We start from the raw sequence: 18,103 nt of genomic DNA, 5'->3' as shown, positions 1-18,103 counted from the left end.
CTACAAAGTGAGATCCAGGACAGGCTCCAAAAGCTACACAGAGAAAGCCTGTCTTGAAAAAAACAAAAACAAAAACAAAAAAGGAAAGCAGGAAATACATTAGATTTGGGGCTAGGACAGCAAAAATTGGGTCACAATGTAAGTCCTCACAGATGTTGGAGGAGGAATTGTGGCATAAAGGTACTAACGGAAGCCATGAAGCAGAAGAGGGGTCTAAGGTCACTGCTGGCAGTCACCCCTCATTCTGACTCCACAGATGCAGCTTCCTTGCTTCTTGAGCATGTGCCCTGACCCCATCTCACACCTGCACTACATTATCTGCAGTGTTCATGTGGCTCCAGTAGCAAGGCAATTTGAGAGAAACCACTTTGGTTTACCCGAGCTTCTTCACAGTACTGAGGAATTATTTAACCCCTGTCAGGTCAAAACAGAATACACTGACAAATTATTTTTACTTTCCTCAAAAACAAGGCCATGTGGATGGAGATACAGCAGAGTTGTAAAGCACTTGTCTAGCATGTAGAAACCACAGGAACAACAGGACTGAGTGAGGGAAGCTGGTCTATACTGAGATGACCTACTAATCCCAGCACCCTGTGTGTGTGTGTGTGTGTGTGTGTGTGTGTGTGTGTGTGTGTGTGTGTGTACACGCCGGTCTATATGGAAATATCCTACTAACTCTAGTACTGGGCAGGGGTGGAGAGATAGGGATAGACAGATGGACTGACCTATACTGAGATGTTCTACCAACCACAGCATTGAGTGCGTGTGTGTGTGAGGGGACTGGTCTATACTGAGATGTCTTATTGATCTCACCTCAAATTCTAAATAACCAGTTTATAGTTTTTTCCTTCTATCTTATGACTATACTCAACTAATGGTCAGATTTAAAATAACAGAAGTATATAGCATTTTTATAGTTTTTTTTCTATTTTATAAATCAATAAAAGATTTAGAAATATACTGTCATGGGCCTGTAAGATGGCTGCCAATCCAATGCTGATGACTTGAGTTCAATCCCTGGAACCCACATGGTCGAAGGAAAAGACTATAACAAGCTGTCCTCTAACTTCCATATGTGCACAGTGGCACACAAAATAAATATTTAAAATATAGTGTCATGAAGAAAATCTTAAAAATGTCCTATTTCTAAAAGATTCTATTTGACCTAATCAATCTTACCTTTTAAAAAATATCTGTTCGGGCAGTGGTGGCACACACCTTAATCTCAGCACTCGGGAGGCAGGGGCAGGAAGATCGAGTGAGTTCGAGGCCAGCCTGGTCTACAGAGTGAATTCCAGGACAGCCAAGGCTACACAGAGAAACCTTGTCTCGGAAAAATAAGCAAATCTGTTTCTCACCAAATCCGATGGTGTTTAGTAACCATCTCTGTAAAAATAAAGCTCTTCTAGACTTTGTTATATTCCACTAGAAGTAAGGAAATGGGGCTGAGAAGATGGCTCAATTGGTGGCATGGCTGTCATGCATGCCTGAGGATCTAAGTTCAGACTCCCAGCATCCATGTAAACTCCAGATGTGGTGATGCACACCTGTAATCCCACTGCTGGGCAGGTTGATGGATCCCTGAGATTTCTAGCAAATCAGTCTGGACAAACAGACATGTTCCAGGTTCACTGAGACATCATCTCAAAAATTAGGTGGAGAGTGATTGTTAGAGATACTCAACATCATCCACACTCATGCACTCCTGCATAAGCGCACATGTGTACACAGACACGCACGTACACATACACACACACACACACACACACACACACACACACACGAAAGGAAACATCAGTGACCTTTGTTGTCTGCTGCTATAAATCCTAGGATGTTTTCATGGCGTAACATCACAGTCTGATAAATCTCTGCCTCTCGGAACCACGAACGTTCTTCCCTAGAGGAGAATATCTTCACAGCAACTTCTTCTCCCCGCCACTTGCCTCGCCAAACTTCTCCAAACCGACCTTTGCCAATGCTTTCTTGTAACACGATGGTCCTGGCAATTGTTCTCTGAACAAGCAATGGTAAACCTACATACAAAAATAAGTACAGCATAAATCATCAGCAGTCCACATCTCACACATGACAGACAGCAGGCAGTGCAAACGCAGAGGCAGGTACTGCTCTTTAAGGCTTGCTTTATTGGAAAAAGACGACATTTGCCTCCCCCAACCCCAAACAATGAAAAGGGAAAAACCAATAGTAAATATAGTAAAAGAATCCAGAGACCACTGCCTAGAGATTTGGGGAAGTAAGCTGAACTTTTCCTTTAATGGATAGGGGGAAAGAAGAGAGAAGGAAGAAAGTGGTTACACAGGAGTATCCAGCAAAGGCAGATAAAGAAATAAACAAGGTATCTCTTGGGTACCAGTCTCATTCATGAGAGAGGATATTAATGAAAGTGGAAGAAAAGATAAGCTGTCACCAGAAGATAAACAGTTTAAAATCTAGTAACTGCTTTACTTATAGGAGGAAAAAAAGAACATGAACACAACAAACAGGAGTAAATTCTGACCTAACTTTTATTAAATCATTAAAAAATGCCACAGAAACCATTTCAAGGCAAGGAATGTACTCGCTAGAACCTGGCTACCTACCTGAACTAGTATGTGAAAGAAATGCACTGGTTCTCAACCTTCCTAATGCTGCAACCCTTTAATACAGTTCCTCATGTTGTAGGGATGGACCCCCAACATAAAATTATTTTCATTGCTACTTCATAACTATAGTTTTGCTACTATTATAAAACGTAATGTAAATATTTGTGTTTTTCGATGGTCTTTGGCAACCCCTGTGAAAGAGGTCACAACCCACACGTTGAGAACCACTGGTAAAAAGTAACTTACTCCAGCAAGGTACTTGTATTTTTTAAATTAGTTAACCTTGTCTTATTCTAAAGTATGTGTTTTTAAAACAATTATACTTCACTTAGTGATTTACAACAATTTAGTATTTATAACAATTAAGAGTTTTATATTTGGATCAATAATTTATCATCTCTCACTCATCCACTAAGAAGTTGTCATTTTATTTTAGTTTTTACTTTGTTTTATTGTGTGTATGTACATGAGAGTGTGCAGTGTGTGTTTATGTGTATATTAGGTACATGTGTGTATGCATGTATGTGAGGGCCAAAACCCAACCTTCTTAGGCACCAGCCACCTTAGTTTTTGAATGTTTCTCACACTGGGGTTGACCAAACAGACTAGGTTGACTGCCCTCCTCACTGCCAGAATTACAAGGGTTTGTGTCACCATGCTGGTGTTTTACCATGGATTCTGGGGGGTTGAATTTGGGTCCCAATGCTTATACAGAAAGTAGTTTACCAACCCCAGGAACTGTCATTTTAAATTACACTAACACTAACAAGTAAAATACCAATGTGCATTATGTTCTATATTAATACTTACTTGTGTAATTTATAGACACACAAAATGTGTGTCACTCATAATCTACACTCACAAGCCAGTGTGGTGGTTTGAATAAGAACAGCCCACATAGGCTCATGTATTTGAATATTTGGTCTCAGTTGATGGAACTGTTTGGGAGGATTAAGAGGTGTGGCCTTGTTGGAAGAGGTGTATCACTACAGGTGAGGGAGCTTTGAGGACTTCAGTGATGCCATTCCCAGTTAGCTCTCTCTGCCTCTGCTTGTGAATCAAGATGTAAGCTCTTAGCTACTGCTCTAGCACCATGCTTATCTGCCTGTTGCCATGCTCTCTACCATGATGGTCATGGACTCTTAACTCTCTCAAACTGTGAGCCTCAAATTCAATGCTTTACTGTTTAAACTGCCTTGGTCATGGTGTCTTAACTAGAAAAGCACTAGAAGTAACTAAGACAGCCACTTATTAACTAGATAAACAAAGTGACAGTAAAAGGAAGCCACTCCCTTTCTGGCTTCTTAACTTGAAATACCCAGGAATCCAAATACTATAGCCCACAGCAGGCAGAAACTTTTTTCCACCTTTCCTCACATGGGTTTTTCCTCTTTTGCTAACCAACTTTCTCCACTTCCTACAAAGCAGTTAGCAGTCCTATTAGAAAGCATTGCTTTTGTGTACAAGGAGACTAGTAGTTAAAAACAGGTCCATAAGGAGCTAGAGAGAAGGCTCCACGACTGCAGAGGAGCTGAGTTCAGTTCCCAGAACCCACATGGTGGCTCACAATCAACTGTAACTGCAGTTCCAGAGACTCTGATACTGTCTTCTAACCTCCAAGAGTACCAGGCATGTACATGGTGCATATACACATGCAGACAAAAACTCATACACATACAAACATTTTTAAATCTCTTAAAAGGACTATTTTTAAAAAACAACAACCAAAAATAGATCCATATGGAAAATTCGTATTTAAATCAAGGCGCGCTTTTGCACTATAAACAATCAATTCCCAGTTATTTTATATGGTTTAGTCTAAATACTGACTTACTAAATTTTCTTAAAACTTTGTACAGAACCACAAATTCTATCGAAAGTATCCTAAGGGCAGGCCAGATGGTTCAGTGAGTAAAGATGCTTGCTGCCAATCCTGATGACCTGAGTTGGATCCTCAGGGAACCACATGGTAGAAGGAGAGAACTGACTCCCTCAAGTCAACTTCTGACCTCCACATGCACACAGTGCCACACATGCAGGAACACACACATACAATAACATATGGTTTGTTAAAAAGCATCTTAAAGAGTTCATTTCAGGGGCTGGAGAAAATGGCTCAATGATTAAGGTAACACTTGCTACTCTTTCAGAGGATGTGAGTTCAGTTCTCAATACCCATCCATGTCAAGGTGGGTGTTCCCAACACTCATCACCACCTCTAACTTCAGCTCCAGGGAACCTGATGCCCTCTTTTGGTCTCTAAGAGCACTATACACACATAGCACTCATGCACATACACACAAATGCTCGAGTGCGCGTGCATGCACACACACACATAAAAATATGAACTACTCTGAGAAAGAGAGCAGGGCCATAAAAGAGCTCATTTCAGGAGATGAATCTGGAAGGCAAGTAATAAGCAAAAAGCAAGCCAAGCCAGGTATGGCAGTCCAGGCCTATAATCCCAGCATTTGGTAGGCTGACAGGAAGACTGCTGGCCTGAGCCTCAGAGAACCTACCTAAAAGAAGGGAGGTAGGGAGGGAAGGAGGAATTAAAACAAGCATAAATCGGAAGTCTGAAGAAGCCTGACAAAGACATAGACACAGTAACGATTAATTAAGGCTAACAAGCAGAAATTTTGTCTCCTCTTTCTAGATACAAAATGAGAACAAATTTAGATTCTTCATATTATTTATATTGGGTTTAACCCATATGAGTACTTGAGCTTTTTTTTTTTTTTTTTTTTTTAAGATGTAACAATTCCCTTACAGAAATAAACAAGCCAGGCTAGCAAGGTAGCTCAGTGAGTAAGGGAGCTTGCTCTGAAGCTTAAGAACCTGAGTTCTATCCTGGTTCTCACAAGGAGGAAGGAGAAAACTGACTTCTAACCTCTACATGCACATAATGTCATGTGTTGTGTGCACACAAAGAAACATACATACAATAATAATAAATGTAATAAAACCTTATTTTTTTAAAAAAAATAAAAAAGCAAGCCTAACATAGATCTCTACATTCTGTTTTAATCTCCCCTACCTTTAAAACTGCTTGACAGGAAATGTCAACGTGACGCTTCACATGCATTCAATAATGGAAATTAGGCCTTAACAACCATGTGTTCAAGATCACACACCTGCACAAGCCCTAAGGACTTTGAACTAAGAGACTGCCATATACTTGACAATCTAATTGCAGCTCAAATACAAGCACATGTATGACTTGTAACTAAAATTAATGCAGGAGGGAGTAGGTTATCTTCAAATTTAGAGGTACTGTAACTTAGGTCCTCAGTCTTCCAGTTCTGAAAATTAAAAGTACCTTTCCAAGGTAGAACTAGAACTTTCCCTCCAATATACTCATAGTACTAATTAAAACAAAGGGCATTCAAATCCAAGGTACATTCAGTTTAATCTTTTCCTCAATGAGTGAGAGAATTTTCAGGGAATTATGAATAGACAGGACATAGTCACAGGTATGAGTCCTACACACAAAGTGGCATTAAAGCTTTAATATGAACACAGGGAAAAAGACTGCCTTTCTGGAGTTCAGAGGATTCTGCACACTGTAAACTATGATAGACAAGGAGATCCTAAACAAAGCTTTTTTTTTTCCTTGCACAGTGCAGGAAAAGCCCTATGTAAGTGTTCTTTAGTATGTTTTTCAATTAACACCACTCCCTATCATCTGGACATAACTCAATGTATTAAGTCTCTCTCTCTCTCTCTCTCTCACACACACACACACACACACACACACACACACACACACACACACCTTGTCTCATTTGGACTTCACAGCAATCCAATGACTTGCACTGCTCATTGCTTTGACTTTAATGATGGAATAACTCAAGCACGAGACAGCAGCTGCACGGTCACAGAGCTAGCAAATGATGGAGAGGTCTGGAGGGGGGGAGGGGGGCAGGAAGCTCTCAGACAAGAGAACAACTCCTGATGGCCCCAGATGGACAAGGGAAGTAGAAAGACAAAGAGTAAGTCCATCCTCCAATTCACACAGCTACATTGCAAAGGCAAATAAACAGACCTCTGTTAGAAATCAGCTGTCGGCCAGGCGGTGGTGTGCATGCCTTTAATCCCAGCACTTGGGAGCAGAGCCAGGAAGATCTCTGTGAGTTCGAGGCCAGCCTGGTCTACAGAGTGAGATCCAGGACAGGCATTAAAACTACATAGAGAAACTCTGTCTCAAAAAATCCAAAAAAAAAAAGAAAAAAAGAAAGAAAGAAATCAGCTGTCATCTACATAGCAACGTCTTGAATCCTTTCAGTGGGCTTGTGACTGTGAGCTGTTGTAATTTCCCTGGATGTAACTTCAGCAATACGAGAACACATCCAAAGGACTAATTAACAGTCTGTAATCACCCTAGTTTTCTGCAACTTTGTCTCCTACTTATCATGGACCAGGATCCCTTGTGAGGAGACTTTTCTTTAAGAACCATTTGCATTAACTCAGAATCAATGGAGAAACCAGGAAAGTCCTAACATACTTTTTGTCTACTTCTCCTTCCCAAAGTGTGTCATATCTCCAGTACTCCAGATGTTCTAGCCCAGTCCAACCTCTCACTGCCTCACTCTCATATGGGATTAACTAAGGAGTCCCTATGGCTGCTTGGGAGCTTCCATGTTGTTCTAGCAGTCAGAAAAAGAACACACTACTGAATATTCATTGCCACATTTTTACCAAAGGCTTCAGGTCATAGTAGAATCAGGTTCCTCAAATACTTAATGAGTGAGCAGGCATGCATATAACACCATTATGTATTAATTTCCTTAAAGTAAAGACATCTATTATTACATGTGTTCCGAGCATTAATGTGGTTTTTGAGCTTCAGAACTACACTATTCCTCAGTCACAACTCCTACTTCAACTTTTTTTTAAAGTATCATTTCTTTTAAAATCAGCCAGATTTTTGTTTCCAAATCTTCATTATGGCCACAAATTTAGCCCTTATTTGAAACTGATCAATAGTTTTCAAATGATAGTATGCCACATTCAAGACCTCAGTAAACCACTTTTAAGCATTTTTACCAAAAGTATCTGTTCTATATTTCTATAAGGAAACAGAAGCCCAAAGAGGAAATAGACTGACCAAAATCAGAGCTTGTATCAGAATCTAGACCTGTTGATTACTAGCCACACATACACTAGCCACACATTCCAAATCTGTAAAGCAGACACACTTCCCTTAGTCTTCTTCCAAACTACAGGCAAGAAAAAACAAAACATAATTCCCTTTGGTTTAAAAGTAAAATACTATTATGCAAAAATCTATCTCAGGATGATTCTGGCAATTAGCCAGTTTATTTCTGAGTTCACAAAAATCAACAAACAAAACTGAGAAAAGCTAACATCACAGTCCATTCACTAACAGAACTACTATTTTTAAATTTTCTTTAAATGTAAAAAGTTACTAAAATGCGATAGTTTAATTTTAAAAATAGACAATAAACTGGACCGGCCACTGACTCAGTGGATGAAGGTATTTGCCACTAAGCCTGAAACCTGAGTTTGTTCCCCAGGATCCACATGGTGGAGGAGAGGCCTAAATCCTACAAGCTGTCCTCTGACCTCCACATGTACACCGTGGCTAGCAGGCAGGCAGGTGCACACACGCAATATACATGCAACACACACACACACACACACACAATTTTGCGTTAAAATAACAATTTCATACTATTAAAATGGCAAATAGCCTTCCAAATTCCAGGCGAACAGTCCCAGAACTGCAAAATGGTAACTGCATCTCTTAATGGCAGCTCTATCTTTATAAAAATGGTGTCCTAGCTGGGTAGTGGTGGTGCCGGCCTTTAATCTCAGCACTTGGGTAGGGCAGGCAAATTTGTGAGTTCGAGGTCAGTCTGGTCTATAGAAAGAGTTCCAAGACCAGCCAAAACTATACAGAGAAACTTTGTCTCAAAAAAACCCCAAAATCAAACAAACGAACAAACAAAAAGTGTCCTACTTTCTACCTCCCAAGCTCAGAAAAGCCAACTATCATTCTATAGGAGAGGATGCTCTGAAGTTTGTACAACTGTGTAAGTGACTTACTTGTTTCAATGGGAAAAGCAATCTCCAACTTACCTACACTAAACTATGTAGTCAGACAGACACCAAGTTCAACAACCTTCATTAGGCTGCAATCTAGAACAGCATTCACACTATCTCAAAGTTTTAACATATTAAGCCAAATACCCCAACCAGCTAATTAAATAAATTGGCCAAAGTGATTTATTAAGATTTCTTAAGAAAAGGTAAACATTGACATCACCTGATCCAGATCCTGATGTTGTCATATCATAAATTAAATCTTTTAGGGTGGTGCCCTCTGAAATGAAGGGGCGATCTAGGGATGGATCTTCTTCATTTGGCACTCGATGATGAATGACAGTGCGGTTGTGGCAGATATAGACCATCAGCATAAGTGCAATGCAGACGAAGCAGACTGGACCAGCAATGACAGCGGCCAGCTCCACAGGACCGAGGCCAGGGGACTGCTTTTCTGAAAAAGGTCCTCAAATGAAACAAACATCAACAAGAACAAAAACACTGTAGGTGGTACCCACATTTTCCAAACCCTCCATATTTTCCCCAGTGTTCACGGCTATCACTTAGTCCTAGAGCCTCATCACACAGGGCTCAAGGCCAGAACAAGCTCCCCATTCCGTCCTCTCTCTCCCCATCTTACCTTCTCTCCTGCCCCCTCCCCTTTGGACCTTCAGCTCTGTCAGTTCCCTCTTACTCTTCCTGTGCATCCCCAACCCATCTTCTAAACCATCACTGGGTTGATCAGCTAACCAGCACCTTAGACCTCCCTCCTCATTTGTCACCTCAGATAAACTAGTAAAGGAACCAATCATTTGAAACAACTTCCAACAACTCGGTTTTTATAAAGCACTTTGGTCTTATCTTCTTATTCCAAGTCTACAGCAGGTTTATAGCAAGGGGGAAAATATACAGCTTTTACAAATTATGTATTTCCTCATGATCTTGCAAAGGCTCATATTTTAATATATACATTTTCATCAACTTTTAAAAACCAAAACACTTCCTTGTTTACTTTTGTTTTTTTTTATTCTAGTTATTTATTCATTTATTTATTTTTATTTTTAAACCCTCCCACCCCTTTTTTTGTGAGACAGAGTTTTACCATGTAGGTCATCCAGGCTGGCCTCAAACTTGGGATTCTCCAACCTCTGCCTTCTAGCACTGGGATTAAAAGCCCTTCTTTTTACAATAGTTTGTACATACACATTCTTTCTAAACTATTTTTGCTAACTGTATTTTTAATTACATACCAATTATTTTCTTAAACTCTTAATAAATTAATTTTTGCTCATTTCAAAAACACATTAATAACCACATATATGTGTCAACAACTAAAAAAAGGAGGCCATGAATTTAAAAGAGAGATCAAGGAAAATTTATGAGAGGGTTTGGAGGGACGAAAGGAAAGGGAGAATGTGATATTATAATCTCAAATATAGTACTTAAAAGTATATTAATCATAATTTTTTGGCATTTACCAATATTTTTCATTCTTTACATCTTCATTTCGATTAACTTATCATACAGAATTCTATTTCTAGCAATTTCTTTCAGAAAGAGTACTTAAATCTTTATATACTGCATATTTAATTAGTTACCTGAAGACAGCTGTTACCTTTGTATATGAAAAGTCTTGGATTACTTTAAGAATTTTGGCGGCAACCAATATTTCACTTCCCCCTGATACTTGAATAAAGTGGAAAATCTGAACATTTTCTTCCTTTTTAGGTAACCCGTGTTAAATGCACTGACACTTTTTTTCCCATGCTTAAAAACTATACTGGGCTGGCAAGGTGGCTTGTAGGGAAAAATGTCTGTTACTGAGTCTGATAACCTCAGTTCAATCCCCAGGAACCACAAAGGAGAAAACCAACTCCTACAAGGTGTCCTCTGACATGTGCGCATGCATGCGCACACATACACACTGTGGCACATGTACACCAGCACACATATACAAAATAAACAAATAAATAAATGTTAAAAATACTTAGTGAAAAAAAAATCCATCTTCTATTTGATTAAACACACCAGTGCCTGCACCTCTCCCTCACACAACCATGTACAGTTCCTATGGATACACTCATGTGTACACTGGATACAGTGTACCCACTCAGAGAGAAGACATGGTAGGAGGCTGGAAAGTAGCAACTGGCAGGGCTTGAGGACTTCCTCCATAAGAGCTGACCCAATAGGTAACAGAGTCTGGTCTCCTGTGTTTCAAGAGCTCTCCTAGTACAGTGTGTATGAGTCAGCTGTAAATACTCTTCCTAGCCGCACACACACAGAGCACATGCAGACTCATGCACACACATAAATAATTACAGTTTAAAATTTTTTTAAAGAAAATGAATTTTAATAATTTTAAGTATTTCATTAATCTTGATTAATATTTTCTGTAGTCTGTCATTTTCTGGATTTCTAGTAAGTATTTTGGATTACCTAGCTCTATCTTCAACCTCTCATCAAATCTATTTGTACAGCAAGTGGTTCTCTTGAAGTAATCATTAATAATGGTTTAATTTTCTCATTTATAGTTAATAACTGAAAACTAAAAGTTCTTTGCTAACAAGTGGTAGCTTATAGCATAGGAGGCCATCTAACTGAACTTATCCATCTAGGCTACATCTTCTGAAGCACTGACTCTTTTCCTTTGCTACAGTTTTGCTGCTTGCTAACTGGAATTAGAAATGAGGAGAAATGAGGTGAGTTCTCCATAGGGTTCTATAAATTTCCACTTAAATATTTCAAGTTCAAACAATAGAAACGAGAAAATTCAGGAATCACCATTTTCTTTGCCATATTATAACTATAGATGCCCATATAAATGTCACCGAGAAATTACAGGCTGGTAGAGCCACAGAGTCTAACCACAGAGAGCTTCATTAGCTTGCTAAAACTCTGAGGAAGGCTGTCTCCCTTCTGTGCCTCTTTCCTGAGCTACAGGTGTGCCTCCTACTTTAGTCAACATGAGCTCTGAGCACTGGGCCAGTCACAGTGAGCACCTGAGCACCAGGGTTTACCCTGAGGACTGGAACGAGGTGCTCCTGAAAGGAGAATCTAACATTTGCTCCTGTAGCAACTCATCCCTAGCTTTTTTTTTTTTAGTTTTTTTGAGACAGGGTTTCTCTGTGTAGTTTTGGTGCCTTTCCTGGATCATGCTCTGTAGCCCAGGCTGGCCTCAAACTCACAGAGATCCGCCTGGCTCTGCCTCCCAAGTGCTGAGACTAAAGGTGTACGCCACCACTGCCCAGCTCATCCCTAGTTTTATACTGAAGGCAAGCACAGGATTTTTACTAGTCTGGTGTCATACACACACACACACACACACACACACACACACACACACACACACACACACACACACGCTGCAGGAGATGTGGAGGTCAGAGTTCAACCTTTGGATGTTCATCTCTAAATAAGTACTGGATTACAAGGGACTCTTGACTCAAACAAGCAGGCAAAAACTGACAACAACAGCAACAGAAGTTTTTTTTCTTTTTTTAACAAAGTAGAAGTATTCCTGTAGCTCTAGGGTTTATTGTGTCTAAACATCAAGATGCAAATTCAATGTTTGATTAAACACACACACACACACACACACACACACACACAGAGACAGAGAGAGACAGAGACAGACAGTCAGAGACAGAGACAGACAGACAGAGACACCAGGCCTTACTATGTAGCCCCAGCTGGCCTCAAACTCAAGAGATCTTCTTGCTTCTGCCCCCTTGAGTTCTGGGTTTAAAGGTGTGTGCCACCATGCCTTTACTTTTCTTTCTTTCCTTCCTTCCTTCCTTCCTTCCTTCCTTCCTTCCTTCCTTCCTTCCTTCCATCCTTCTTTCCTTCCTTGTTCTGGCATTCATTCTTCCATTAATTCTGCTAGCATTAATATAGGTTTTCTCGCATTTTATATTCCTTTGACTATTAAAGTAAGAATCTAGGACTTGGAGAAAGTGGCAAATTTCTATTTAATTCAGAATCTTAAAGTTACTGGCTCTATCAGCACCATTTACTATTCTTTCATGTGTATGGGTGTTTTGCCTATATACATGTATGTTTGTGTACGACATGCAAGACGTGCTTGAGGAGGTCAGAAGTGGGCATCAGATCACATGAACTCGAGTCATAGACAGTTCTGAGGCACCATATGGGTGCTGGAAATCAAGTCTGGGTCCTCTGGAAGAGTAACAAGTACTCATAACTGCTGAGCCTTCTTTCTAGCCCTTCCAGGACCTTTAAAAAAAAGTATTGAGTACATGGTATCACATCATACAGATCATAAACAAGGTAAAAAAAATCATAAAATAAAAACATCTAGACTGTTCAGTGCACTTGATTTCTGCCCATTAAAAGGCTTGTTGATTGGATTGCGTTAAGATGTAGGTACACTGTACAAGGAATGAGAAATTCACTCTGAGGACAAGGTAGGGGAAAACTTAAGGACATGCTGCCCTATGAGATTCTAGAATTCACTTTGCAGAGGCTACTCCCGTGTAGCAGATCTCACTGAGTCTCCTAGCACTGCTTTCTCTAACAACACAAACCCAGGAGTCAAGATCCTAGCTACTCATATAACTGTGGACAGGTCACTTTTTGCCTCTACCTTCAACAAGATGAGCTTGATGACTTCTGCAAACCCTTGCAGTTCTAAATTTGTAGACAGTCTAGAAGCTTTCTTTTAGCACCCTGAAGGAAAGATAGGGGTGCTAATACAACAACTTACCTGTAGTTGGGAGTTCTATTTTATTGCAGTGGTCCTGATTGCAGCAATATGTTGTCGTAACAGCCCCAGTTTTGGAAGATGGCGCACAAACAAATGGCCTGTCTCGAGGAATTAGGTCGATTTCAGCTATACACATACTATTGTGTATAACTTTATCTGTGGTCTCTGTGACTGAGACAAAACAGAGACCATCCGTCTCACAGGTAAAATTATCTTTTGTACAGAGGTGGCAGAAACACTGTAATGCTGGAGAAAGAGAACAAAATTTTATTAGGAAAAAGAATCCCAAGGTTTAGTTTAAAAGTTTAACATTTACACTGTTAATACAGTTTTGATCTATTATAACACAACTTACGTACTGCTCAAATAACAAACTTTTATTACTCTTAGAATGTCGAAGAATCACACACACACACACACATATATATATAGAAGCCTAGGTAATTTAGTGAAATTTCAACCTAGGCTTTTACCTTCCCCAAATCTGCTTCCTAGAAAAGAATTATACATAATTTCATCTAGATAAGGCAAGCATTTGTCCTCCCATTTCAAACAAAGTAGAGTTATACTTGTTACTGGCCCTAAATTAGACGTCCACATATACACCCCTCACACCCCTCACAGGTGACTGGGGAGCAATGTGTGAAAATACTGCCACAAACTCAATACAGCCTAGAAATGTCATTTCAGTAGATTCGTAGCAATGAAGTTAATAGAAATAGATTCCTATTGAACCACTGGTTTTCTACTCACTCTTGTGCAAACTCTAAGACATGTACCTTCTAACTATTATGAGGTAGACTATTCCAGGAACAGTTTATATATGCCAGTCACATGGGCAAACTAGCTACATGTCCACTGTACCTATTAGGTCTTTGTGGCTCAACTCTAGGAACGACCCCTTTATGGAAGTATCTGCTGTCACCGACATCTTCCCACATATACACCCATATCCTCTAATGAGGTTAACTTACCAGAAATGCTTTTATTATTTCTACCTCTAAGAAAATGTAAGTTCTGTGGGGTCAGAGACCCATACCAATTCTGAAAATCTACCATAGAGCCCTATGCCTGACAGCAGCATTAAAAACTGCTTGCTGAATGAACAACACAATAAGTGATCCAATTACTCAGTGGCAAGGGAAAAGTCCAGTTAGGTGGAATGGCCAACAATGATGAGACCTGGGAGGTTCATTATATCTAGAAAGGGAGTAGCTAGGTAGACAACAGGCCAGAAGAAAGCTATTTTTCTAAATGGCTAGTGTGCTGTACTTAGCAGGCCTGAGTTCAACAACACAGCATATTCCCAAGAGTAACTGTCCTTGACTGGATGTGAGTGCTGAGCCTCTAGGATATGCTCTCTGATAAGAATGTTTCTGTATGTTATAAGGCTTTGGGTCACATAGTACCAATTTGACCAGATCATTGGCACTAACAATGTAATTTACAGAAGAAACTTATTTTTTGTTTGTTGGGATGGAGGCAGTAAGTTCTTAGCTCAGCTGTTATGCAGACCATAAGCCTATAGACTGATAGTTAATCTAGATCATCAACCTGACTGGGTTGAGAACTACCAAGGAGATTTGTAAAGCACACCTCTGAGGGAGGATTTGGGTTAGAGGTGGTGGGGGGACCTGCCCTGAATGTGGGTGTTATTGTCCTAAGGTCTAGGGATCTGGATAGAGTAAAATGAGAGAGAAAAAAAAGAGAGAGAGGGAGAGGGGCAGAAGGAGAAAGAGGGAGGGAGGGAAGGAGGGAGGGAGAGAGAGAGAAAGAGAGGGAGAGAGAAGGAGAGAGAGGGAGGGAGGGAGGTAGAGAGGGAGGGAGGGAGGGAGAGAGAGAGAGAGGGAGGGAGGGAGGGAGGGAGGGAGAGAGAGAGAGAGAGAGAGAGAGAGAGAGAGAGAGAGAGAGAGACCCATTTAAGATGCTCTGCCACACCCTCCCCAACTTGATGGCTACAATCTCTAAACTCTGAGCAGACTAAACCCTTCATTAAGGCTAAGAACAGTAATCCTCAACTTGTTTCTGTCAGATGCTTGTCACAGTGATGCAATGTTTAACTAATACAATGGCTGGTGACTGATCCTCAGGAAAAGCCCTGGACACTAACCAAGGCTCAAGTGGGCTTCACTGGCTGGAAGTACTTTGTACATGCTGTCACATGCCACTGCTAAGAGAAGAAAGTGTCCTGCTCTACTAGGAGGTGTGCTGTTTGGGGACCCTAAACTAATACGATAGCTAAACTCTTAACTCAGGAACAGCAGGCTTTTCTTGAGCGGCTGCTTCAAAAGGTTGCTGCTGCAATCAGTACACTTGCCTATTAACAAACTAACAAAATTTTATTTTGATCATTATAAAAAAACATTTTCAGAGCCAATGAGATGGCTCAGTAGGGCTCTTGCCACACAACCTGCTCACCTGAGCTCAATTCCCAAAACCCATATATAAAAGATAGAAAGACAGCATCAACTCTAAAAAGCTGTCTTCTGACCTCCACCATGTTCACTCTCTCATACACATAAATAATAATAATAAATTGAAAGAATATTTTCATTCTTCTTAAGAGTTCAGCCGTTTAACTCAACTCTACCCAAATATGAAGGGAATTCAAGAAAAGTAAGAGAAAGAATACTGTTAGAAAGAGATAATCATTATGCTGATTTTGGCACAGAGTTTTAGTTCTTCTCTCTGCCTAGTTAAACCCACCTCTCTTCTGCCTCTCATCCTTCAAGATCCTATTCAAAGATCCTTTCCACACGTAATCTCAAGTCCTCCCTTTACATAATTGGGGTTTCTTTCATTTGTTCTCACATACCTCTGCATACCTTGAAGATGCATACCAATCTGTCTATAGGTTGTTATTAGTATCTCTCATTACTCTAGGAAGGGCTGTGTTTAGCCGTTTTGTTTTATTCTGGACCCTGAGGTAGTACCAGAAAAACAGATTTGCTAACTGGTTTCCCACACAAGAGGTCACAAAGAAGAGAAAAGCATAATCTATCAACAATGATAAACATTCTGAATCCTGAGTAACCACCATCTCCACAAGCATTACCAAGCTTTCACAACTATTTCTACAGCTGTGTGAAATGCTCATTCAGGTTAAATGTCCTTGTGGCACACTTTACACACAGACAGCTTCAAGTATGTATAGAGCAAAAGCGTACAAGTAAAACTTAAAACACAGGATCACAGGGTACTGTAGATCTGGTAGAGTCAAGACAACTAGTACCACAGGTGTCCTGAATCCATGCAAGCCTTACACAAATCCCTTCTTTGTAGAAAACCTTGCAAACATTCACCAGCAATACATATGGCTATAACATTCAACGACACTTTCTGTTCTCACTTCCAGCAACAAATGGTTTAGAAAACCATTTAGTAAAGACTTCAATAATAGTATAATCCTAGCCCTATCTTGCAGTAAAAAAACATCTCATTAACTGGTATTTGAGGAATGCTTGCTAGCAAGTGTTTTGGTTAGGTGTGAGCTCTCATTACCCTGACTTACCAACAAGCCCTGAGGTCATTAATACTGTCTTGAAACATTACCAATGAGAACGGCCACTTGTAGCATTTATTATCACTGCAGTTAGAACAAACAGATACAAAACTAAAACCAGACCTAAGGCCATTTTATTTCTACAATGAAAGAGAAACATAAATTGTCATGCCAAATACTTGTATTAATTTGCATTTTGCTATTTGTTGTTGTCTTTGCATTTAATTTACAGATTAAATGTATAATTGTAAATGAGCCCAAAACATTAAGTTCTATGCTTCCTGATTTCATGTCTACAATCTAAAGAACATCGTGAAAAATACATTTTGCAGTTTTCTTTTCAAAGAGGTCAGTGTATGATGAAATTTTAAAAAAGCCAATGCTGAAGGGCTTCTCTTATTACTCTTTCAACAAGAAAGGTCACTAGACAATATAAACATCATATAACACAATGCTTAGCCAGGCAAGGATTTTGTCTCTTGAAGGAATTTTAAAATTCCGTTTTTCCAGTCTAAATCAGATGACTGAATACAGGATTGCTATTATATGACATAGTAATATAGTTTGTGAAAAATTAAAATGGAAACAACAGATTATCATAAACATATTAACTTAATTCTCATTTCTTACAAGTTCAAGTCTGTAAGCTAAGTGTGATAGTGTGCACTTGTAATTTTAATGCTTAGGAGGCAGAGGCAAGAGGATCCCAAATTCCAAAACAGCGTGAGATACACAGCAAGACTGCTTCAAAAAAAGCAAGGGCTTGGGATGTAGTCAGTGGTAAAGCAGTTGCCTAGCATGTGCAAGGCCTTGGGTTCTATACCCAGCACCTGACCTCCCCCTAAAAATATAAGTGACTTTATTATTAGATAGATCCAGCTCCTGGTTTACCTCATTCCCCCTTTTAATTTTTTTTCTTCATCTGTATGTAAGAGTGCCTGTGTGAGTATATGCCATGTGCATATGGGTGACTGAGGAGGCCAGAAGAGGGTGTTATAATAGGTTGTTGTGCACACCTGATGTGGGTGCTGGTAACAGAATTCAGGTCCTCTGGAGGAACATCTTAACCATTGAACCATCTCTCCAGCCTGCACCTTCTTTCTCTTTTATTAAAATAGGTCTCTGGGCTGGTAAGATAGCTCAGCAGATAAAAGTGCTTGCCACCTGACTTTTGATGCCAAGAACCCAAGGTGGAAGGAGAAA

The 18,103-nt window shown here is 39.9% G+C and overlaps 1 protein-coding gene across 2 annotated transcripts in view; it reads right to left on the bottom strand.

Moving 5' to 3' along the window:
* Positions 1-18,103, bottom strand: part of Tgfbr1 (transforming growth factor beta receptor 1) — a 63,100-nt gene that overhangs the window by 16,743 nt on the left and 28,254 nt on the right. Inside the window, exons 2-4 of one of the 2 annotated variants that reach the window (XM_059254321.1) lie at positions 13,399-13,644; positions 8,896-9,138; positions 1,806-2,036 (exon numbers count right to left, since the gene is read on the bottom strand). In XM_059254321.1, the coding sequence (XP_059110304.1) occupies positions 1,806-2,036; positions 8,896-9,138; positions 13,399-13,644 (720 nt within the window). The remainder of the gene's footprint in view (positions 1-1,805; positions 2,037-8,895; positions 9,139-13,398; positions 13,645-18,103) is intronic. The other variant, XM_059254320.1, reaches the window with a different exon arrangement.

The sequence above is a fragment of the Peromyscus eremicus genome, chromosome 2 (genome assembly GCF_949786415.1).
Source record: "Peromyscus eremicus chromosome 2, PerEre_H2_v1, whole genome shotgun sequence".
In the NCBI taxonomy this organism is placed as follows: domain Eukaryota; kingdom Metazoa; phylum Chordata; class Mammalia; order Rodentia; family Cricetidae; genus Peromyscus; species Peromyscus eremicus.
This window is presented reverse-complemented; position numbering and strand designations above follow the sequence as displayed.